Raw genomic sequence first — 26500 nt, forward strand, 5'->3', positions numbered from 1 at the left:
TTTATACAATAATTTTATCTGGACACTTCCTGTTTTTGATGTTGCTATTATGCAAATATGCAAGTAACCACTTCCTGTTTTTGATGTTGCTATTATGAAAATATGCAAGTAACCACTTCCTGTTTTTGATGTTGCTATTTTGCAAGTAACCACTTCCTGTTTTTGATGTTGCTATTATGAAAATATGCAAGTAACCACTTCCTGTTTTTGATGTTGCTATTTTGCAAGTAACCACTTCCTGTTTTTGATGTTGCTATTATGAAAATATGCAAGTAACCACTTCCTGTTTTTGATGTTGCTATTTTGCAAGTAACCACTTCCTGTTTTTGATGTTGCTATTATGAAAATATGCAAGTAACCATTTCCACTGTTTACACCTTTTGTATCCTGTGTGACAAATACTTCGATTTTATTTGATATAGTCGGTGTTTAGACGGTAATGTGAAGAACAACATGACCGACACCAAAGTCAGATTAGGATAAAGGCCAAGGACTAAATAAAGTGTATATTTACCTGGAGTTTTTCCTTGTTGTAGACTACTACTTTCACCACTTTTAGTCTTGAAATCGTTGGTTGTTTACTACTCTGCTCCCTCTGTTTAGCAAATGGCCTCACATGTGAATCCTTAAAGAGATGGGTGGAGCTAAAGCTTAAAAGGGTGTGAACGATGCTGAATGGGCGTAGACAAAGAGCTCTCCAGTAGGTACCAAAACATTCAAGGGCCATTTTCTCAAAAAGTGAGGTAACAAGTTAATCAAAGCAGAATGACTTTCCCCCATTGTTCCTCAACTGTAGTGTTGATCTACCATTTTATAGCTCTGAGTCTCTACTTTAATCCCATTTTATTGCTCTGAGTCTCTACTTTAATCCAATGTAAAAAAAAATACAATTAAAATAAATGAAAATGTTGCTTACGTAAGACCTAATCGAGGTGGTCGGTCACATATTTTATAGCTCTGAGTCTCAAACTTAAGAGCCATTTTGAGCTCTGAGTCTTCTCATCATGTAGCTCTGAGCATGGTAATATTTTATAGCTCTGAAACATACTTTAATCCCATTTTAACCACTAGGCTACCCTGTACTATACCGAGCATGGTAATATTCAGGAAACTCTGAGTCTCTACTCTAACCACTAGGCTACCCTCTACTATACCGAGCATTTAATATTCAGGAAACATACTTTAATCCCATTTTAACCACTAGGCTCCCTACTATACCGAGCATGGTAATATTCAGAAACATCTGAGTCTCTACTTTAATCCCATTTTATAGCTCTGACCCTGCACTATACCGAGCATGGTAATATTCAGGAAACATACGTAGAAACATCCCATGGGATGTATGACACAAACACAGGCCATATTGGCTGCCCACTTCCTGGTCTAGACTGAACAACAGAGCTGGTGCCCATTCAACGACCGGGAACTAGTTTACGTTTAGTCAAAAACCCAAAGAGAAAACACCGACGGGCAAACAGACTGTTTACCGACTGTTAACCGACTGTTTACCGACTGTTTACCGACGGGCAGACAGACAACAGGACCCAAGGTGGAGCTCTGAGAAGGTGCTACTGACACGCTGCAGACTGATAGAGCGGTCTGTATACACTGGGAGCCCCGGCTGACTGTTTACCGACTGTTTACTGACTGTTTACCGACTGTTTACCGACGGGCAGACAGACAACAGGACCCAAGGTGGAGCTCTGAGAAGGTGCTACTGACACGCTGCAGACTGATAGAGCGGTCTGTATACACTGGGAGCCCCGGCTGACTGTTTACCGACTGTTTACCGACTGTTTACCGACGGGCAGACAGACAACAGGACCCAAGGTGGAGCTCTGAGAAGGTGCTACTGACACGCTGCAGACTGATAGAGCGGTCTGTATACACTGGGAGCCCCGGCTGACTGTTTACCGACTGTTTACTGACTGTTTACTGACTGTTTACCGACTGTTTACCGACGGTGTACCAACTCCATTTTAATGAGGGAATGTACTGTAATAGATGAGGATAAACAAAGGCAGTGCGATATGGGGGGGGAAAGGCATTAGTGGAGATTTAAAAAAACGCCTCTTGACCTTTTCACCGCTGTGCTTTCAGCATCTTTAAAGAGCTTGGAAAGATCCCTAATGGATTATTTAGTGCTAGAAATGTCATAGGAGCATTTTCCTATCAAAACACTCAACGGGGAAAATACACACGCTTGTATTTACAGTGAGAAAATGACTTCACTGGGAGGAAAGCATCTCATCTCCTGCTGGGAAGACATTTCCAAGGCACTCAACGAATGAAAAACAACATGCTTATTTCCAATGAAGGCTGCTTGTTGAACCGTGATGTGTCTTAGAGTAGATGAAGTCTCACTACTATAGGTGAATACTGTAGAAACCTGAATACTGTAGGTGAATACTGTAGAAACCTGAATACTGTAGAAACCTGAATACTGTAGAAACCTGAATACTGTAGAAACCTGAATACTGTAGAAACCTGAATACTGTAGGTGAATACTGTAGAAACCTGAATACTGTAGGTGAATACTGTAGAAACCTGAATACTGTAGAAACCTGAATACTGTAGGTGAATACTGTAGAAACCTGAATACTGTAGGTGAATACTGTAGAAACCTGAATACTGTAGGTGAATACTGTAGAAACCTGAATACTGTAGAAACCTGAATACTGTATCTTTTGGCCTTGTTGAACCGTGATGTGTCTTAGAGTAGATGAAGTCTCACTACTATAGGTGAATACTGTAGAAACCTGAATACTGTAGGTGAATACTGTAGAAACCTGAATACTGTAGAAACCTGAATACTGTAGAAACCTGAATACTGTAGAAACCTGAATACTGTAGAAACCTGAATACTGTAGAAACCTCAATACTGTAGGTGAATACTGTAGAAACCTGAATACTGTAGGTGAATACTGTAGAAACCTGAATACTGTAGGTGAATACTGTAGGTGAATACTGTAGGTGAATACTGTAGGTGAATACTGTAGAAACCGGAATACTGTAGGTGAATACTGTAGAAACCTGAACACTGTAGAAACCTGAATACTGTAGATGAATACTGTAGAAACCTCAAAACTGTAGAAACCTGAATAGTAGGTGAATACTGTAGGTGATTATGGTAGAAACCTAAATACTGTAGGTGAATACTGAAAAAACAAATACTGTAGGGAAATACTGTAGAAACTATAATTACAGTAGGTAAATACGGTAGGTAAATATGGTAGGTATATACAGTAGGTAAATACGATAGGTAAATACGGTAGGTAAATACGATAGGTAAATACAGTAGGTAAATACGGTAGGTAAATACAGTAGGTGAATACTGTAGGTAAATACAGTAGGTAAATACAGTAGGTAAATACTGTAGGTAAATACAGTAGGTGACTACTGTAGGTAAATACAGTAGGTAAATATGGTAGGTAAATACAGTAGGTGAATACTGTAGGTAAATACAGTAGGTAAATATGGTAGGTAAATACAGTAGGTGAATACTGTAGAAACCTAAATACAGTAGGTGACTACTGTAGGTAAATACAGTAGGTGAATACTGTAGGTAAATACAGTAAGTAAATACAGTAGGTAAATACAGTAGGTGAATACTGTAGAAACCTAAATACAGTAGGTGACTACTGTAGGTAAATACAGTAGGGGATTACAGTAGGTGAATACAGTAGGTAAATACAATAGGTAAATACTGTAGGTAAATACAATAGGTAAATACAGTAGGTAAATACAGTAGGTAAATACAATACAGGTAAATACAATAGGTAAATACTGTAGGTAAATACAGTAGGTGAATACTGTAGAAACCTAAATATGGTAGGTAAATACAGTAGGTGATTGAGATGGAGAGTAAGTCTGGTTTACTAGACAGCCTGGTGTATGTAAGACGGGGCCTGTATCCACAAATCATCTCACAGTAGGGCTGGTGGTCTAGGATCTGTCCATGCGTCTTATTCATTAGGATCTAGGATCAGGTCCATGTAGTCTTATTCATTAGGATCAGGTCCCATCTGTCCATGAGTCTTATTCATTAGGATCTAGGATCAGGTCCATGTAGTCTTATTCATTAGGATCTAGGATCAGGTCCATGTAGTCTTATTCATTAGGATCAGGTCCCATCTGTCCATGAGTCTTATTCATTAGGATCTAGGATCAGGTCCATGTAGTCTTATTCATTAGGATCTAGGATCAGGTCCATGTAGTCTTATTCATTTGGATCTAGGATCAGGTCCCATCTGTCCATGTAGTCTTAATCATTAGGATCTAGGATCAGGTCCCATCTGTCCATGTAGTCAGTAGGATCTAGAATCAGGTCCCATCTGTCCATGTAGTCTTAATCATTAGGATCTAGGATCAGGTCCCATCTGTCCATGTAGTCGTATTCATCTAAAAGGCCAACCTGATCGTAGATCAGCACTCCTACTCTGAGACTCTTTATGACCTGATCCTAGATCAGTCCTATTCCAAGACTCTTTGTGGATATGGACCCTGGTGTGTGTAGCCTACTGCCAAACTCAGAAACAGTGTCCTCACTCAGTTCACCTTTCCTCCTCTCTTCCCTTCCTCATATCCTCCCTTCCTCATCATCTCTTTCTTCCTCATCTCCTTCCTTCCTCCCTTCCTCCCTCATCCCTTCCTCATCTCCTTCCTTCCTCCTTTCCTCCTCTCTTCCCTTCCTCATATCCTCCCTTCCTCCTCATCTCTTTCTTCCTCATCTCCTTCCTTCCTCCCTCATCTCCTTCCTTCCTCCTTCATCCCTTCCTCCTCTCCTCCCTCCCTCCCTTCCTTCCTTCCTTCCTCATCCCCTCCCTTCCTCTCCTCCTCCTCTCCTCCCTTCCTCCTCCATTCCTCCTCCCTCATCCCTTCCTCCTCTCCTCTCCTCCCTTCCTCCTCTCATCCCTTCCTCCTCTCCTCCTCCTCCCTTCCTCCTCCCCTCTCTTCCTCCTCTCCTCTCCTCCCTTCCTCCTCCCTTCCTCCTCTCCCCTCCCTCCTCCCCCCTCCCTCCCTTCCTCCTCTCCTCCCTTCCTCCTCTCATCTCCTCTCCTCCAGCAGCCCAGAGTTTCCAGCTGAACCCCAAGACACCATGCTGGAGGGAATGGGAGGAGTATGTTTCTCTGCACCGACATCTCATCCAAGGAAAAGATGGCAGATGACTGTTTTCAATGAGGGGGGTCCCAGTAAGTGGAGAATGAGGGGGTAAGTGGAGAATGAGGGGGTCCCAGTAAGTGGAGAATGAGGGGGTCCCAGTAAGTGGAGAATGAGGGGGTCCCAGTAAGTGGAGAATGAGGGGGTCCCAGTAAGTGGAGAATGAGGGGGTCCCAGTAAGTGGAGGAGTAAGTGGAGAATGAGGGGGTCCCAGTAAGTGGAGAATGAGTAAGTGGAGAATGAGGGGGTCCCAGTAAGTGGAGAATGAGGGGGTCCCAGTAAGTGGAGAATGAGGGGGTCCCAGTAAGTGGAGAATGAGGGGGTCCCAGTAAGTGGAGAATGAGGGGGGTCCCAGTAAGTGGAGAATGAGGGGGGTCCCAGTAAGTGGAAAAGTGGTGTAAAGCAGCTTCTGGGTCCAGATACAATATAAACAGACACACAGCAACAGACACACGGCAACAGACACACAGAGAGAGAGAGAGATATAGAGATAGAGAGGCAGAGAAAGACAGAAAGACAGAGACCCAGAGAGACAGAGACCCAGAGAGATAGAGAGACAGAGACCCAGAGAGAGACAGAGACACAGAGACCCAGAGCGATAGAGACCCAGAGAGAGACAGAGACACAGAGACACAGAGACCCAGAGAGACAGAGACCCAGAGAGACGGAGATCCAGAGAGACGGAGACCCAGAGAGACATAGACCCAGAGAGACAGAGACCCAGAGAGATAGAGAGACAGAGACCCAGAGAGAGACAGAGACCCAGAGACACAGAGACCCAGAGCGATAGAGACCCAGAGAGACAGAGAGACAGAGACCCAGAGAGAGACAGAGACACATAGACCCAGAGAGATAGAGACCCAGAGAGAGACAGCGACACAGATACACAGAGACCCAGAGAGACAGAGACCCAGAGAGACAGAGACCCAGAGAGACGGAGATCCAGAGAGACGGAGACCCAGAGAGACATAGACCCAGAGAGACAGAGACCCAGAGAGATGGAGACCCAGAGAGACAGAGAGACGGAGACCCAGAGAGATGGAGACCCAGAGAGATGGAGACCCGGAGAGACGGAGACCCGGAGAGACAGAGACACAGGGACCCAGAGACACAGAGACCCAGAGAGACAGAGACCCAGAAAGACGGAGACCCAGAGAGATGGAGACCCAGAGAGATGGAGACCCAGAGAGAGACGGAGACCCAGAGAGACAGAGACCCAGAGAGACAGAGATCCAGAGAGACAGAGACCCAGAGAGACGGAGACCCAGAGAGATGGAGACCCAGAGAGACGGAGACCCGGAGAGACAGAGACACAGGGACCCAGAGAGACAGAGACCCAGAGAGACAGAGACCCAGAGAGACGGAGACCCAGAGAGATGGAGACCCAGAGAAATGGAGACCCAGAGAGACGGAGACCCGGAGAGACAGAGACACAGGGACCCAGAGAGACAGAGACCCAGAGAGACGGAGACCCATAGAGACGGAGACCCAGAGAGACGGAGACCCAGAGAGAGGAGACCCAGAGAGAGACGGAGACCCAGAGAGACAGAGACCCAGAGAGACGGAGATCCAGAGAGACGGAGACCCAGAGAGACATAGACCCAGAGAGACGGAGACCCAGAGAGATGGAGACCCAGAGAGACGGATACCCGGAGAGACAGAGACACAGGGACCCAGAGAGACAGAGACCCAGAGAGACAGAGACCCAGAGAGACGGAGACCCAGAGAGATGGAGACCCAGAGAGATGGAGACCCAGAGAGAGACGGAGACCCAGAGAGATGGAGACCCAGAGAGATGGAGACCCAGAGAGATGGAGACCCAGAGAGATGGAGACCCAGAGAGATGGAGACCCAGAGAGACGGAGACCCGGAGAGACAGAGACACAGGGACCCAGAGAGACAGAGACCCAGAGAGACAGAGACCCAGAGAGACGGAGACCCAGAGAGATGGAGACCCAGAGAGATGGAGACCCAGAGAGACGGAGACCCAGAGAGACAGAGACACAGGGACCCCAGAGAGAGAGACAGAGACCCAGAGAGACAGAGACCCAGAGAGATGGAGACCCAGAGAGATGGAGACCCAGAGAGATGACGGAGACCCAGAGAGATGGAGACCCAGAGAGATGGAGACCCAGAGAGATGGAGACCCAGAGAGATGGAGACCCAGAGAGATGGAGACCCAGAGAGACGGAGACCCAGAGAGATGGAGACCCAGAGAGATGGAGACCCAGAGAGATGGAGACCCAGAGAGACAGAGACCCAGAGAGATGGAGACCCAGAGAGACGGAGACCCAGAGAGATGGAGACACAGAGAGACAGAGACCCAGAGAGACAGAGACCCAGAGAGACAGAGACCCAGAGAGACAGAGACCCAGAGAGACGGAGACACAGAGAGACGGAGACCCAGAGAGATGGAGACCCAGAGAGACAGAGACCCAGAGAGACGGAGACCCAGAGAGACGGAGACCCAGAGACCCAGAGAGACGGAGACCCAGAGAGACGGAGACCCAGAGAGATACCCAGAGAGACCCAGAGAGATGGAGACCCAGAGAGATGGAGACCCAGAGAGAGACGGAGACCCAGAGAGATGGAGACCCAGATAGATGGAGACCCAGAGAGATGGAGACACAGAGAGACGGAGACCCAGAGAGATGGAGACCCAGAGAGACAGAGACCCAGAGAGATGGAGACCCAGAGAGACAGAGACCCAGAGAGACAGAGACCCAGAGAGACGGAGACACAGAGAGACGGAGACCCAGAGAGATGGAGACCCAGAGAGACAGAGACCCAGAGAGATGGAGACCCAGAGAGACAGAGACCCAGAGAGACAGAGACCCAGAGAGACAGAGACCCAGAGAGACGGAGACACAGAGAGACGGAGACCCAGAGAGATGGAGACCCAGAGAGACAGAGACCCAGAGAGACAGAGACCCAGAGAGACGGAGACACAGAGAGACGGAGACCCAGAGAGATGGAGACCCAGAGAGACAGAGACCCAGAGAGACGGAGACCCAGAGAGACGGAGACCCAGAGACCCAGAGAGATGGAGACCCAGAGAGACGGAGACCCAGAGAGATGGAGACCCAGAGAGACGGAGACCCAGAGAGACGGAGACCCTGAGAGACAGAGACCCAGAGAGACGGAGACCCAGAGAGACGGAGACCCAGAGAGATGGAGACCCAGAGAGATGGAGACTGTTCCTACCTGTGACAGTCTTGGTCTTGACCGGGCTGCTGGCGTAGTCCGAGGCCTGATTGGATGGCTGCTTGGCGAATGGCATGCTCCCCACAGACACCTCGTCCTCCCTCCGCTTGGACATGGACACGGGAACCGGCACCGCAGCCTGCGATGACACCACACCCCCACCACGTCACACTCAGCAACCAAAGAGACTTGACTAGAACCAAGCTGAGATGCACTTATCATCAGTGTATTTATTGGAATGATTTCAGTGGTCGGGGCATAATGCCATAATGATGCGTCCAGTAACTGCTTGTTAGATCGAACTAAAAGCAACATTTATCCAGCCTGCTCCATCTGTCCTGACCATGTAGTCTGAGATAGACAGGGCTGCCTCTTAGAGAGATCTCCAGCCTGCTCCATCTGTCCTGACCATGTAGTCTGAGATAGACAGGGCTGCCTCTTAGAGAGATCTCCAGCCTGCTCCATCTGTCCTGACCATGTAGTCTGAGATAGACAGGGCTGCCTCTTAGAGAGATCTCCAGCCTGCTCCATCTGTCCTGACCATGTAGTCTGAGATAGACAGGGCTGCCTCTTAGAGAGATCTCCAGCCTGCTCCATCTGTCCTGACCATGTAGTCTGAGATAGACAGGGCTGCCTCTTAGAGAGATCTCCAGCCTGCTCCATCTGTCCTGATCATGTAGTCTGAGATAGACAGGGCTGCCTCTTAGAGAGATCTCCAGCCTGCTCCATCTGTCCTGATCATGTAGTCTGAGATAGACAGATAGACAGGGCTGCCTCTTAGAGAGATCTCCATCTGTCCTGACCATGTAGTCTGAGATAGACAGGGCTGCCTCTTAGAGATCTCCAGCCTGCTCCATCTGTCCTGATCATGTAGTCTGAGATAGACAGGGCTGCCTCTTAGAGAGATCTCCAGCCTGCTCCATCTGTCCTGACCATGTAGTCTGAGATAGACAGGGCTGCCTCTTAGAGAGATCTCCAGCCTGCTCCATCTGTCCTGACCATGTAGTCTGAGATAGACAGGGCTGCCTCTTAGAGAGATCTCCAGCCTGCTCCATCTGTCCTGACCATGTAGTCTGAGATAGACAGGGCTGCCTCTTAGAGAGATCTCCAGCCTGCTCCATCAGTCCTGACCATGTAGTCTGAGATAGACAGGGCTGCCTCTTAGAGAGATCTCCAGCCTGTCATCTGTCCTGACCATGTAGTCTGAGATAGACAGGGCTGCCTCTTAGATCTCCAGCCTGAGATCTCCAGCCTGCTCCCTGTCCTGACCATGTAGTCTGAGATAGACAGGGCTGCCTCTTAGAGATCTCCAGCCTGCTCCATCTGACCATGTAGTCTGAGATAGACAGGGCTGCCTCCAGTCTGACCATGTAGTCTGAGATAGACAGGGCTGCCTCTTAGAGAGATCTCCAGCCTGCTCCATCTGTCCTGACCATGTAGTCTGAGATAGACAGGGCTGCCTCTTAGAGAGATCTCCAGCCTGCTCCATCTGTCCTGACCTTCTTAGAGAGAGTACAAAACATTCAACTAACTACAATGCTTCCAGATTATTCAATTGTGTGACGCTGCACGGCCATTAAAACCCATTACATGAAGCTCCTGACCAACAGTTGTTGTGTTGATGTTGCTTCCAGAGGCAGTTTGGAACTCAGTAGTGAGTGAGTGAGGAGGAGAGGAGAGGAGAGGAGAGGAGAGGAGAGGAGAGGAGAGGAGAGGAGAGGGAGAGGAGAGGAGAGGAGAGGAGAGGAGAGGAGAGGAGAGGAGAGAGGAGAGGAGAGGAGAGGAGAGGAGGAGAAAGGAGAGGAGGGGAGAGGTGGAGAGAGGGGAGGGGAGAGGAGGAGAAATGAGAGGAGAGGTGGGGAGAGGGGAGGGGAGAGGAGGGGAGAGGTGGAGAGAGAAGAGGAGGAGAAAGGAGAGGAGAGGTGGAGAGAGGGGAGGGGAGAGGAGGTGAAAGGAGAGGAGAGGTGGAGAGAGGGGAGGGAAGGGAGAGAAGGGGGAGGGGAGGATATGAGAGAGCAATGCTGGGCTGGCTACAAGGCTGTAGGGAAAGAGGCTCCAACAGGGCCTTAGGCTCCAAGAGCAACACAGGGGATGAGGTGGGGGCTGAAGGCTCGGGGCTGAAGGCTCGGGGCCAGGGGTCGGTGATGGGTGAATGTTTGTGTAGAGCGGCCTCACACAGAGCTGGCAGACTGCAGCTCACGGCCGTTCTGCTCGGCCCTGGCCCTGTGTGTGTGTGGGGGGGGCTGGAAACAACACTGGCACCCGACAGCAGCAGCAGCTAGCTACAGTATGACATCTGGCAGGGGCCGCACACACACACACACACACACACACACACACACACACACACACACACACACACACACACACACACACACACACACACACACACACACACACACACACACACACACACACACACACACAACACAACACAACACAACACACGCATCCAGATCACTTGATGTGAAAACTCTCAAATATTTTTGACCTGATAATATTAATTAAGGAAGTGATATATTAAGGAAGTGATATATCCAGGTGGTGATATATCCAGGTGGTGATATATCCAGGTGGTGATATATCCAGGAGGTGATATATCCAGGTGGTGATATATCCAGGTGGTGATATATCCAGGTGGTGATATATCCAGGTGGTGATATATCCAGGAGGTGATATATCCAGGTGGTGATATATCCAGGTGGTGATATATCCAGGTGGTGATATATCCAGGTGGTGATATATCCAGGTGGTGGTGATATATCCAGGTGGTAATATATCCAGGTGGTGATATATCCAGGTGGTGATATATCCAGGTGGTGATATATCCAGGTGGTGATATATCCAGGTGGTGGTGATATATCCAGGTGGTATATATCCAGGTGGTGATATATCCAGGTGGTGATATATCCAGGTGGTGATATATCCAGGTGGTGATATATCCAGGTGGTGATATATCCAGGTGGTGATATATCCAGGTGGTGGTGATATATCCAGGTGGTGATATATCCAGGCGGTGGTGGTGATATATCCAGGTGGTGGTGATATATCCAGGTGGTGATATATCCAGGCGGTGGTGGTGATATATCCAGGTGGTGGTGGTGATATATCCAGGTGGTGATATATCCAGGTGGTGGTGGTGATATATCCAGGTGGTGATATATCCAGGTGGTGATATATCCAGGTGGTGATATATCCAGGTGGTGATATATCCAGGTGGTGATATATCCAGGTGGTGGTGATATATCCAGGTGGTGATATATCCAGGTGGTGATATATCCAGGTGGTGGTGGTGATATGGTGGTGATATATCCAGGTGGTGATATATCCAGGTGGTGATATATCCAGGTGGTGGTGGTGGTGATATATCCAGGTGGTGATATATCCAGGTGGTGATATATCCAGGTGGTGGTGGTGATATATCCAGGTGGTGATATATCCAGGTGGTGGTGATATATCCAGGTGGTGATATATCCAGGTGGTGGTGGTGATATATCCAGGTGGTGGTGGTGATATATCCAGGTGGTGATATATCCAGGTGGTGATATATCCAGGTGGTGATATATCCAGGTGGTGGTGGTGATATATCCAGGTGGTGATATATCCAGGTGGTGGTGGTGATATATCCAGGTGGTGGTGATATATCCAGGTGGTGGTGGTGATATATCCAGGTGGTGATATATCCAGGTGGTGGTGATATATCCAGGTGGTGATATATCCAGGTGGTGATATATCCAGGTGGTGGTGGTGATATATCCAGGTGGTGGTGGTGATATATCCAGGTGGTGATATATCCAGGTGGTGGTGGTGATATATCCAGGTGGTGATATATCCAGGTGGTGATATATCCAGGTGGTGATATATCCAGGTGTGGTGATATATCCAGGTGGTGGTGGTGATATATCCAGGTGGTGATATATCCAGGTGGTGATATATCCAGGTGGTGGTGGTGATATATCCAGGTGGTGGTGATATATCCAGGTGGTGATATATCCAGGTGGTGATATATCCAGGTGGTGGTGGTGATATATCCAGGTGGTGGTGGTGATATATCCAGGTGGTGATATATCCAGGTGGTGATATATCCAGGTGGTGGTGGTGATATATCCAGGTGGTGATATATCAGGCGGTGGTGGTGATATATCCAGGTGGTGGTGGTGATATATCCAGGTGGTGATATATCCAGGTGGTGATATATCCAGGTGGTGATATATCCAGGTGGTGATATATCCAGGTGGTGATATATCCAGGTGGTGGTGGTGATATATCCAGGTGGTGATATATCCAGGTGGTGATATATCCAGGTGGTGGTGGTGATATATCCAGGTGGTGATATATCCAGGTGGTGATATATCCAGGTGGTGATATATCCAGGTGGTGATATATCCAGGTGGTGGTGGTGATATATCCAGGTGGTGATATATCCAGGTGGTGATATATCCAGGTGGTGGTGGTGATATATCCAGGTAGTGGTGGTGATATATCCAGGTGGTGGTGATATATCCAGGTGGTGGTGGTGATATATCCAGGTGGTGGTGGTGGTGGTGATATATCCAGGTGGTGGTGGTGATATATCCAGGTGGTGGTGGTGATATATCCAGGTGGTGATATATCCAGGTGGTGGTGGTGATATATCCAGGTGGTGGTGATATATCCAGGTGGTGGTGGTGATATATCCAGGTGGTGATATATCCAGGTGGTGATATATCCAGGTGGTGGTGGTGATATATCCAGTGGTGGTGATATATCCAGGTGGTGGTGATATATCCAGGTGGTGGTGGTGATATATCCAGGTGGTGTGGTGGTGATATATCCAGGTGGTGGTGATATATCCAGGTGGTGGTGGTGATATATCCAGGTGGTGATATATCCAGGTGGTGGTGGTGATATATCCAGGTGGTGATATATCCAGGTGGTGGTGGTGATATATCCAGGTGGTGATATATCCAGGTGGTGGTGGTGATATATCCAGGTGGTGTATCCAGGTGGTGATATATCCAGGTGGTGGTGGTGATATATCCAGGTGGTGGTGATATATCCAGGTGGTGGTGGTGATATATCCAGGTGGTGATATATCCAGGTGGTGATATATCCAGGTGGTGGTGGTGATATATCCAGGTAGTGGTGGTGATATATCCAGGTGGTGGTGATATATCCAGGTGGTGGTGATATATCCAGGTGGTGATATATCCAGGTGGTGGTGGTGATATATCCAGGTGGTGGTGATATATCCAGGTGGTGGTGGTGATATATCCAGGTGGTGATATATCCAGGTGGTGATATATCCAGGTGGTGGTGGTGATATATCCAGTGGTGGTGATATATCCAGGTGGTGGTGATATATCCAGGTGGTGGTGGTGATATATCCAGGTGGTGATATATCCAGGTGGTGGTGATATATCCAGGTGGTGGTGATATATCCAGGTGGTGGTGGTGATATATCCAGGTGGTGATATATCCAGGTGGTGGTGGTGATATATCCAGGTGGTGGTGATATATCCAGGTGGTGGTGGTGATATATCCAGGTGGTGATATATCCAGGTGGTGGTGGTGATATATCCAGGTGGTGGTGATATATCCAGGTGGTGATATATCCAGGTGGTGGTGGTGATATATCCAGGTGGTGGTGATATATCCAGGTGGTGGTGGTGATATATCCAGGTGGTGATATATCCAGGTGGTGGTGGTGATATATCCAGGTGGTGGTGATATATCCAGGTGGTGGTGGTGATATATCCAGGTGGTGATATATCCAGGTGGTGGTGGTGATATATCCAGGTGGTGGTGGTGATATATCCAGGTGGTGATATATCCAGGTGGTGGTGGTGATATATCCAGGTGGTGGTGGTGATATATCCAGGTGGTGATATATCCAGGTGGTGGTGGTGATATATCCAGGTGGTGGTGGTGATATATCCAGGTGGTGATATATCCAGGTGGTGATATATCCAGGTGGTAATATATCCAGGTGGTGGTATATCCAGGTGGTGATATATCCAGGTGGTAATATATCCAGGTGGTGGTGGTGGTGATATATCCAGGCGGATATCACCACCTGGATATATCACCACCACCTGGATATATCACCACCTGAAAATATCACTTCCTTAATATATCACTTCCTTAATATATCACCTCCTGAATATGTCACCACCTAGATATATCACCACCACCTGAATATATCACCATCTGAATATATCACTTCCTTAATATATCACTTCCTTAATATATCACCTCCTGAATATGTCACCACCTAAATATATCACCATCTGAATATATCACTTCCTTAATATATCACTTCCTTAATATATCACCTCCTTAATATATCACCATCTGAATATATCACTTCCTTAATATATCACTTCCTTAATATATCACTTCCTTAATATATCACCATCTGACTATATCACTTCCTGAATATATCACTTCCTTAATATATCACTTCCTTAATATATAACTTCCTTAATATATCACCACCTGAATATATCACTTCCTTAATATATCACCTCCTGAATATATCACCTCCTGAATATATCACTTCCTGAATATATCACTTCCTGAATATATCACTTCCTGAATATATCACTTCCTTAATATATCACTTCCTTAATATATCACCTCCTTAATATATCACCACCTGAATATATCACTTCCTGTAATATATCACTTCCTTAATATATCACCACCTGAATATATCACTCCTTAATATATCACCTCCTTAATATATCACCACCTGAATATATCACTTCCTGAATATATCACTTCTTGAATATATCACTTCCTTAATATATCACCACCTGAATATATCACTTCCTTAATATATCACCTCCTGAATATATCACCTCCTGAATATATCACTTCCTGAATATATCACTTCCTGAATATATCACTTCCTGAATATATCACTTCCTTAATATATCACTTCCTTAATATATCACCTCCTTAATATATCACCACCTGAATATATCACTTCCTTAATATATCACCACCTGAATATATCACTTCCTTAATATATCACCTCCTGAATATATCACCTCCTTAATATATCACCACCTGAATATATCACCTCCTTAATATATCACCACCTGAATATATCACCTCCTTAATATATCACCTTAATATATCACTTCCTGAATATATCACCACCTGAATATATTATTATTATATTTCTCAGGCTTTCCTGAGGAAGCACATCGTGTCAGCTACTTTCTGCTTTACACAAAGAGGTCCTCAACCCCCCTGTCTGCAACGCTCCAGTATTCTAGAAGGCTCCAGTATTCTAGAAGGCTCCAGTATTCTAGAACGTTCCAGGGAACATTCCTATCCGTCGCTCTCCCTCCTGACCCCAAACACTAAGCCTTGTCCTTCTCCTCTGTCCTTCAGCTGAAGGCCTCAGCTAATCCTGCACACCCAGCCTTCACACTCTAACCCTGACAGCCAGGAGTGTGTGTGTGTGTGTGTGTGTGTGTGTGTGTGTGTGTGTGTGTGTGTGTGTGTGTGTGTGTCAGCTAGGTTAGATGAGGAACAGGTCTCCTTCACCCTGGCACTGAGTCAATCACTAACATGTGCTTCCTTCTCTCTCCCCTGTGGGAGGGACGGACCAGACGAGTTCACTGAACAAATACATGTTTCCCAAAGATACATTTAGATCAATGTCCTCTATAAGGATGAACCTGTATAATGTCCAACCAGCCTCTCTGTCTGTCCTCTATAAGGCTGAACCTGTGTAATGTCCAACCAGCCTCTCTGTCTGTCCTCTATAAGGCTGAACCTGTATAATGTCCATCCAGCCTCTCTGTCTGTCCTCTATAAGGCTGAACCTGTATAATGTCCAACCAGCCTCTCTGTCTGTCCTCTATAAGGCTGAACCTGTGTAATGTCCAACCAGCCTCTCTGTCTGTCCTCTATAAGGCTGAACCTGTATAATGTCCAACCAGCCTCTCTGTCTGTCCTCTATAAGGCTGAACCTGTATAATGTCCAACCAGCCTCTCTGTCTGTCCTCTATAAGGCTGAACCTGTGTAATGTCCAACCAGCCTCTCTGTCTGTCCTCTATAAGGCTGAACCTGTATAATGTCCAACCAGCCTCTCTGTCTGTCCTCTGTAGATTGTCTGTCCTGTGTAAATAGCTCATGGTACAGAATGTCCAACGGGGTGTGTGTGCGTGCGTGTGTGTGTGTGTGTGTGTGTGTGTGTGTGTGTGTGTGTGTGTGTGTTCTACCTGTTGCCGGCTGCTCCTCTTCTGAGGCTGGTGGAGGATCCATGTACTGAAGACTGGATCCAGGTTCACAGCAATGCCCTGGACGCTGACCAGGAATACAGCACCTACAGACAACACATACAGAACAGCAGGTTACCCACAATGCCCTGGACGCTGACCAGGAACACAGCACCACCTACAGACAACACATACAGAACAGCAGGTTACCCACAATGCCCTGGACGCTGACCAGGAATACAGCACCACCTACAGACAACACATACAGAACAGCAGGTTACCCACAACGCCCTGGACGCTGACCAGGAATACAGCACCTACTGACAACACATACAGAACAGCAGGTTACCCACAATGCCCTGGACGCTGACCAGGAATACAGCACCTACAGACAACACATACAGAACAGCAGGTTACCCACAATGCCCTGGACGCTGACCAGGAATACAGCACCTACAGACAACACATACAGAACAGCAGGTTACCCACAATGCCCTGGACGCTGACCAGGAACACAGCCCTAGTAAGGTTGTAAATCAGGTAACCATGGTCCTACTGCCAGGTAGTAACCATGGTCCTACTGCCAGGTAGTAACCATGTTCCTACTGCCAGGTAGTAACCATGTTCCTACTGCCAGGTGGTAACCATGTTCCTACTGCCAGGTGGTAACCATGTTCCTACTGCCAGGTGGTAACCATGTTCCTACTGCCAGGTGGTAACCATGTTCCTACTGCCAGGTAGTAACCATGTTCCTACTGACAGGTGGTAACCATGTTCCTACTGCCAGGTGGTAACCATGTTCCTACTGCCAGGTGGTAACCATGTTCAGCCTCTGAGGACACAGTGTATATCTCATCTAGTCCCAGGTAGGAACCATGTTCCTATGTTCAGCCTCTGAGGACACAGTGTATATCTCATCTAGTCCCAGATAGTAACCATGTTCAGCCTTAAAGGACACAGTGAATATATCATCTAGTCCCAGGTAGTAACCATGTTCAGCCTTTGAGGACACAGTGAATATCTCATCTAGTCCCAGGTCGTAACCATGTTCAGCCTCTGAGGACACAGTGAATATCTCATCTAGTCCCAGGTCGTAACCATGTTCCTATGTTCAGCCTTTGAGGACACAGTGTATATCTCATCTAGTCCCAGGTGGTAACCATGTTCAGCCATTGAGGACACAGTGTATATCTCATCTAGTCCCAGGTAGTAACCATGTTCAGCCTCTGAGGACACAGTGTATATCTCATCTAGTCCCAGGTCGTAACCATGTTCCTATGTTCAGCCTCTGAGGACACAGTGTATATCTCATCTAGTCCCAGGTAGGAACCATGTTCAGCCTTTGAGGACACAGTGTATATCTCATCTAGTCCCAGGTAGTAACCATGTTCAGCCTTTGAGGACACAGTGTATATCTCATCTAGTCCCAGGTAGTAACCATGTTCAGCCTCTGAGGACACAGTGTATATCTCATCTAGTCCCAGGTAGTAACCATGTTCCTATGTTCAGCCTCTGAGGACACAGTGAATATCTCATCTAGTCCCAGGTCGTAACCATGTTCAGCCTCTGAGGACACAGTGAATATCTCATCTAGTCCCAGGTAGTAACCATGTTCAGCCTCTGAGGACACAGTGTATATCTCATCTAGTCCCAGGTAGTAACCATGTTCAGCCACTGAGGACACAGTGTATATCTCATCTAGTCCCAGGTAGTAACCATGGTTCAGCCATTGAGGACACAGTGAATATCTCATCTAGTCCCAGGTCAGTGTATATCTAACCATGTTCCTATGTTCAGCCTCTGAGGACACAGTGTATATCTCATCTAGTCCCAGGTAGTAACCATGTTCAGCCTTTGAGGACACAGTGAATATCTCATCTAGTCCCAGGTCATAACCATGTTCCTATGTTCAGCCTCTGAGGACACAGTGAATATCTCATCTAGTCCCAGGTAGTAACCATGTTCAGCCTTTGAGGACACAGTGAATATCTCATCTAGTCCCAGGTCAGTAACCATGTTCCTATGTTCAGCCTCTGAGGACACAGTGAATATCTCATCTAGTCCCAGGTCAGTAACCATGTTCCTATGTTCAGCCTCTGAGGACACAGTGAATATCTCATCTAGTCCCAGGTAATAACCATGTTCAGCCTTTGAGGACACAGTGTATATCTCATCTAGTCCCAGGTAGTAACCATGTTCAGCCTCTGAGGACACAGTGTATATCTCATCTAGTCCCAGGTAGTAACCATGTTCAGCCATGTTCAGCCTGAGGACAGGTAGTAACCATGTTCAGCCTCTGAGGACACAGTGAATATCTCATCTAGTCCCAGGTAGTAACCATGTTCCTATGTTCAGCCTCTGAGGACACAGTGAATATCTCATCTAGTCCCAGGTAGTAACCATGTTCAGCCTCTGAGGACACAGTGAATATCTCATCTAGTCCCAGGACACAGTGTATATCTCAACCATGTTCAGCCTCTGAGGACACAGTGTATATCTCATCTAGTCCCAGGTCCCAGGTAGTAACCATGTTCAGCCTCTGAGGACACAGTGTATATCTCATCTAGTCCCAGGTAGTAACCATGTTCCTATGTTCAGCCTCTGAGGACACAGTGAATATCTCATCTAGTCCCAGGTCGTAACCATGTTCAGCCTCTGAGGACACAGTGAATATCTCATCTAGTCCCAGGTAGCCATGTGTTCAAAGTGTGTCCCACAAAGCCAACAATAACATTTCCTCTTGATAAATCTCTATGAAACTCAAGACATTCAGGAGGTTTAGTTTATTCTTAACTAATAATCTTTAGCAACAATATGTGGCTGAGGTAATGCCAGGGGATGGTATTGATAATGACTAGCATGCCGTGGGGATTAGGGAGAGGGCTCTGGCGTACCGTGGAATGTCTCGGAACAACGATGAAGAGAACGCCGCGGAACATCTGATGAGCCTGGGGAGTTCAGAGGGGCTTTGGCGCTGTCCGGTTATTTCTGTTTCAGCCCTAAGCGGGGGAGGGGGTGTATCAGACTGAGGGTGGGGGTAATGGTGTATCAGACTGAGGGTGGGGGTAATGGTGTATCAGACTGAGGGTAGGGGGGTAACGGTGTATCAGACTGGGGGTGGGGGTAATGGTGTATCAGACTGAGGGTGGGGGGTAACGGTGTATCAGACTGAGGGGTGGGGGTAATGGTGTATCAGACTGGGGTGGGGGTAATGGTGTATCAGACTGAGGGTGGGGGGGTAATGGTGTATCAGACTGAGGGTGGGGGGTAATGGTGTATCAGACTGAGGGTGGGGGTAACGGTGTATCAGACTGAGGGTGGGGGGGGTAATGGTGTATCAGACTGAGGGTGGGGGGTAATGGTGTATCAGACTGAGGGTGGGGGTAACGGTGTATCAGACTGAGGGTGGGGGTAACGGTGTATCAGACTGAGGGTGGAGGGGGTAACGGTGTATCAGACTGAGGGTGGGGGGGTAATGGTGTATCAGACTGAGGGTGGGGGGTAACGGTGTATCAGACTGAGGGTGGGGGGTAACGGTGTATCAGAATGAGGGTGGGGGGTAATAGTGTATCAGACTGGGGGTGGGGGGGGTAATGGTGTATCAGACTGAGGGTGGGGGGTAATGGTGTATCAGACTGAGGGTGGGGGGTAACGGTGTATCAGACTGAGGGTGGGGGGGGTAACGGTGTATCAGACTGAGGGTGGGGGTAATGGTGTATCAGACTGAGGGTGGGGGTAATGGTGTATCAGACTGAGGGTGGGGGTAACGGTGTATCAGACTGAGGGTGGGGGTAACGGTGTATCAGACTGAGGGTGGAGGGGGTAACGGTGTATCAGACTGAGGGTGGAGGGGGTAACGGTGTATCAGACTGAGGGTGGGGGTAATGGTGTATCAGACTGAGGGTGGGGGGTTAACGGTGTATCAGACTGAGGGGGGGGGGGTAACGGTGTATCAGACTGAGGGTGGGGGGTAATGGTGTATCAGACTGAGGGTGGGGGGTAACGGTGTATCAGACTGAGGGTGGGGGGTAATGGTGTATCAGACTGAGGGGGGGGTAACGGTGTATCAGACTGAGGGTGGGACTGCTCTATGTTAATGTTGAGTAACTCTAGGGGAACTGGTTGAATAACAGAGTCCATAGATAACAGCCATGAGTTCCTGAACCCCGTTTACTATGAGGAGACAGAGAAGATGAGGCCACACTCTCACTGTCCCTTCCCTCTCACTCCCTCCCTCTCACTCTCTCTCCCTCCCTCCCTATCTCTGTTTCTCTCCCTCCCTCTCTCCCTCTCCCTCTCCCTCCCTCTGTTTCTCTCCCTCCCTCCCTCCCTCTGTTTCTCTCCCTCCCTGTTTCTCTCCATCCCTCTCTCTCTCCCTCTCTCTCTCTCTCCCTCTGTTTCTCTCCCTCTGTTTCCCTCCCTCCCTCTGTTTCCCTCCCTCCCTCTGTTTCTCTCCCTCCCTCCCTCTGTTTCTCTCCCTCCCTCCCTCTGTTTCTCTCCCTCCCTCCCTCTGTTTCTCTCCCTCCCTCTGTTTCTCTTCATCCCTCTCTCTCCCTCTCGCTCCCTCCCTCCCTCTGTTTCTCTCTCTCCCTCCCTCCCTCCCTCTCTCCCTCTGTTTCTCTCCCTCCCTCTCTCCCTCTCTATCTCTCTCTCTCCCTCTCTCTCTCCCTCCCTCCCTCCATCCCTCTCTCCCTCACAGAGGACCCATAACCTCATGCCTGTGGGTTGATCTCCTAGCCTGCTGTAGACCACACTGTGGCAGGGTAATAGGGCTTGGCTGTGTGGGCTGCTGGATGGGGTCCCGCAACTTTAAGTGACTTCTCTGCACCAGAGCAGGGCTGTATATATACAATATGTGTCCCAAATGGCACCCTATTCCCTATATAGTGCACTACTATAGACCAGAACCCAATGGCACACTATTCCCTATAGAGTGCACTACTATAGACCGGAGCCCTATTCCCTATATAGAGCACTACTTTAGACCAGGGCCCTATTCCCTTAGAGCACTAGACCAGAGCCCTATTCCCTATATAGTGACTACTTTAGACCAGAGCCCTATTAGAGCACTACTTTAGACCAGGGCCCTATTCCCTATATAGTACACAACTATAGACCAGAACCCAATGGCACCCTATTCCCTATAGAGTGCACTACTTTAGACCAGAGCCCTATTCCCTATATAGAGCACTACTTTAGACCAGAGCCCTATTCCCTATATAGAGCACTACTTTAGACCAGGGCCCTATTCCCTATATAGTGCACTACTATAGACCAGAACCCAATGGCACCCTATTCCCTATATAGTACACTACTTTAGATCAGGGCACATTGGTAAAAGGGTGTAATTTATATAAAAACTCCTCCATGTTCTGTAGTACAGTGAATATGCATTAGATGGATAAACCCTGGTCCTGGAGACCAGAGGTGCATCCTACCGGTTTCACAAAGCTAGCCAGCTTCATTACAGGGCAGGCCTCATCCGTACTACGACTAGCTAGCCAGCTCCATTACAGGTCAGGCCTCATCCGTACTACAAAGGTGGATAGCTAGCCAGCTTCATTACAGGTCAGGCCTCATCCGTACTACGACGGTGGATAGCTAGCCAGCTTCATTACAGGTCAGGCCTCATCTGTACTACGACGGTGGATAGCTAGCCAGCTTCATTACAGGTCAGGCCTCATCCGTACTACGACGGTGGATAGCTAGCCAGCTTCATTACAGGTCAGGCCTCATCCGTACTACGACGGTGGATAGCTAGCCAGCTTCATTACAGGTCAGGCCTCAGACGTACTACGACGGTGGATAGCTAGCCAGCTTCATTACAGGTCAGGCCTCATCCGTACTACGACGGTGGATAGCTAGCCAGCTTCATTACAGGTCAGGCCTCATCCGTACTACGACTAGCTAGCCAGCTCCATTACAGGTCAGGCCTCATCCGTACTACGACAGTGGATAGCTAGCCAGCTTCATTACAGGTCAGGCCTCATCCGTACTACGACGGTGAATAGCTAGCCAGCTTCATTACAGGTCAGGCCTCATCCGTACTACGACGGTGGATAGCTAGCCAGCTTCATTACAGGTCAGGCCTCATCTGTACTACGACGGTGGATAGCTAGCCAGCTGCATTACAGGTCAGGCCTCATCCGTACTACGACGGTGAATAGCCAGCTTCATTACAGGTCAGGCCTCATCCGTACTACGACGGTGAATAGCTAGCCAGCTTCATTACAGGGCAGGCCGCATCCGTACTACGAAGGTGGATAGCTAGCCAGCTTCATTACAGGGCAGGCCTCATCCGTACTACGAAGGTGAATAGCTAGCCAGCTTCATTACAGGGCAGGCCTCATCCGTACTACGACGGTGAATAGCTAGCCAGCTTCATTACAGGTCAGGCCTCATCCGTACGACGACGGTGGATAGCTAGCCAGCTTCATTACAGGTCAGGCCTCATCCGTACTATGACGGTGGATAGCTAGCCAGCTTCATTACAGGTCAGGCCTCATCCGTACTACGACGGTGGATAGCTAGCCAGCTTCATTACAGGTCAGGCCTCATCCGTACTACGACTAGCTAGCCAGCTCCATTACAGGTCAGGCCTCATCCGTACTACGACGGTGGATAGCTAGCCAGCTTCATTACAGGTCAGGCCTCATCCGTACTACGACGGTGAATAGCTAGCCAGCTTCATTACAGGTCAGGCCTCATCCGTACTACGACGGTGGATAGCTAGCCAGCTTCATTACAGGTCAGGCCTCATCCGTACTACGACGGTGGATAGCTAGCCAGCTGCATTACAGGTCAGGCCTAATCCGTACTACGACGGTGAATAGCCAGCTTCATTACAGGTCAGGCCTCATCCGTACTACGACGGTGAATAGCTAGCCAGCTTCATTACAGGGCAGGCCTCATCCGTACTACGAAGGTGGATAGCTAGCCAGCTTCATTACAGGGCAGGCCTCATCCGTACTACGACGGTGAATAGCTAGCCAGCTTCATTACAGGTCAGGCCTCATCCGTACTACGACGGTGGATAGCTAGCCAGCTTCATTACAGGTCAGGCCTCATCCGTACTACGACGGTGGATAGCTAGCCAGCTTCATTACAGGTCAGGCCTCATCCGTACTACGACGGTGGATAGCTAGCCAGCTGCATTACAGGTCAGGCCTCATCCGTACTACGACGGTGAATAGCCAGCTTCATTACAGGTCAGGCCTCATCCGTACTACGAAGGTGAATAGCTAGCCAGCTTCATTACAGGTCAGGCCTCATCCGTACTACGACGGTGGATAGCTAGCCAGCTTCATTACAGGGCAGGCCTCATCCGTACTACGACGGTGGATAGCTAGCCAGCTTCATTACAGGTCAGGCCTCATCCGTACTACGACGGTGAACAGCGCTCGCCCGCCGGCCTGCCGCTAACTCTAGCAGGCTTCTAACGTGAATGAACGTGGCTTCATGTTGAACGTGGGTCCTGGACTCCTGGCCTGCCTGCCCTGCCCTGCCCTGCCCTGCCCTGCCCTGCCCTGCCCTGCCTGCCCTGCCCTGCCCTGCCTGCCCTGCCCTGCCTGTCTGGCTTGTTAGGGGAGCAGGGTTAAGAACCCTAAGAGGAGGACGGGGTCAATCAGCCAGTACAGCAGTTGTAGAGGGAGAAGTCCAGGAGGTTAGGACCCATCCAGAGGTCCAGGACCCATCCAGAGGTCCAGGGGGTTAGGACCCATCCAGAGGTCCAGGGGATTAGGACCCATCCAGAGGTCCAGGGGATTAGGACCCATCCAGAGGTCCAGGGGATTAGGACCCATCCAGAGGACCCATCCAGAGGACCCATCCAGGTCCAGGGGGGGTTAGGACCCATCCAGAGGTCCAGGGGATTAGGACCCATCCAGAGGTCCAGGGGATTAGGGATTAGGACCCATCCAGAGGTCCAGGGATTAGGACCCATCCAGAGGTCCAGGGGATTAGGACCCATCCAGAGGTCCAGGACCCATCCAGAGGTCCAGGGATTAGGACCCATCCAGAGGTCCAGGGGATTAGGACCCATCCAGAGGTCCAGGACCCATCCAGAGGTCCAGGGGATTAGGACCCATCCAGAGGTCCAGGGGATTAGGACCCATCCAGAGGTCCAGGACCCATCCAGAGGTCCAGGGGGTTAGGACCCATCCAGAGGTCCAGGGGATTAGGACCCATCCAGAGGTCCAGGGGATTAGGACCCATCCAGGAGTCAAACTAATCCATTTCAGAATCTCCTCATTGTTGGACCTGACTGAGACCTACATTGGTTCATGGCAGCAAGTCCCCTCACCTCCACTACGCTCCCCTACTCTCTCCCCTTCTCCCCTCCCTCTCTCTCTCTTCCCCTTTCCTCCCTCTCCCCTACTCTCCTCTCCCCTACTCTCTCCCCTTCTCCCTCCCTCTCTCTCTCTCTCTTCCCCTTTCCTCCCTCTCCCCTACTCTCCTCTCCTCACTCTTTTCCTTTCCTCTCCTCTTCTCCCCCCTCTCTCTCTCTTCCCCTTTCCTCCCTCTCTCCTCGTCTCCCCTACTCTCTCCGCTCTCTCTTCCCCTCCCTCTCCTCTCCGCTCCTCTCCCCTCTCCTCTCCCCTCTCCTCCCCTCCCTTACTCTCCTCTCCCCATTCTCTCCCCTCCCCTCCTCCCCTCTCCGCTCCCCTCCCTCTCCTCTCCCCATTCTCTCCCCTCCCCTCCTCCCCTCTCCGCTCCCCTCCCTCTCCTCTCCGCTCCCCTACTCTCCCCTCCCCATCCTCTCCTCTCTGCTCCCCTCCTCCCTGCCCTCTCCTCTCCGCTCCGCTCCCGCTCCCCTCCCCCCCGCCCTCTCCTCTCTGCTCCGCTCCCCTACTCTCTCCCCTCCCTTACTCTCCCCTCCCCCATCCTCTCCTCTCTGATCCCCTCCTCCCCTCCCTCTCCGCTCCCCTACTCTCTCCCCTCCCCCATCCTCTCCTCTCTGCTCCCCTCCTCCCCTCTCCGCTCCCCCCTCTCCTCTCCCTACTCTTCCCCCTCCCTCCCCCTACTCTCCTCTCCCCATCCCAGGTCTATAAATAAATAAGCTCTGTGTCAGCTATATGACTCCTGACAGGTTTGGTTTAATTTCCAAGCCGAGTAGCAAAACAAAACACGAGGCCAGCTTTAGCCTAGCGTGGGCTACAGTACCGACTCTCTTAATGACTTTTCCGATGAGCTCATGACTAGAAGGTATCTTGGAGCCGTTGGGCTGCTATGTGCTGCCTGCGCTGCTCAACAGGTGTTCTGGAACGCTACAGGCCTGGCTGGTTAGCTGACCGCCTGGATGTTCCTTTGGCTGTTAGCGCAACTGTTGACACCGGTGTTATGCCTGGTTCTGGGGGTCGCAGGGGGGGCTCTGGGTCGTGGTGAGAGGGGTGGACCGGCAGGGCTGTCACACCACGACACGCCGAGATGCAGTCAGGTGGTGGGGTAATGGTGCGGGAACCAACCACGTCACGAGGGTAACACAACCAGGGCTCGGGAAGGACCTGGGCACGTTTGACTGGAAATAGACCAGACCTCTCTCTCTCACCCTGCTCTCTCTCTCTCTCACCCTGCTGTCTCTCTGTCTCTCTCACCCTGCTCTCTCTCTCACCCTGCTCTCTCTCTCACCCTGCTCTCTCTCTCTCACCCTGCTGTCTCTCTCTCACCCTGCTCTCTCTCTCTCTCACCCTGCTCTCTCTCTCACCCTGCTCTCTATCTCACCCTGCTCTCTCTCTCACCCTGCTGTCTCTCTCTCTCTCACCCTGCTCTCTATCTCACCCTGCTCTCTCTCACCCTCTCTCTCTCACCCTGCTCTCTCATCTCACCCTCTCTCTCACCCTGCTCTCCCTCTCTCTCACCCTGCTCTCCCTCTCTCTCACCCTGCTCTCTCTCTCACCCTGCTCCTCTCTCTCACCCTGCT

The 26500-nt window shown here is 49.4% G+C and overlaps 1 protein-coding gene across 1 annotated transcript in view; it reads right to left on the bottom strand.

The window, feature by feature from the left end:
• LOC112240893 (vacuolar protein sorting-associated protein 13B) overlaps positions 1 to 18334 on the bottom strand; it is a 407100-nt gene extending 388766 nt beyond the window's left edge. Inside the window, 6 exon segments of the mRNA XM_042318131.1 lie at positions 8365 to 8503; positions 16585 to 16716; positions 16814 to 16830; positions 16916 to 16966; positions 17518 to 17686; positions 18074 to 18334. Coding sequence (XP_042174065.1) covers positions 8365 to 8503; positions 16585 to 16716; positions 16814 to 16830; positions 16916 to 16966; positions 17518 to 17686; positions 18074 to 18334 — 769 coding nt within the window.
• Between the last annotated feature and the right edge of the window lie 8166 nt (positions 18335 to 26500).

Source organism: Oncorhynchus tshawytscha, unplaced genomic scaffold, assembly GCF_018296145.1.
Source record: "Oncorhynchus tshawytscha isolate Ot180627B unplaced genomic scaffold, Otsh_v2.0 Un_scaffold_6703_pilon_pilon, whole genome shotgun sequence".
Classification (NCBI taxonomy): domain Eukaryota; kingdom Metazoa; phylum Chordata; class Actinopteri; order Salmoniformes; family Salmonidae; genus Oncorhynchus; species Oncorhynchus tshawytscha.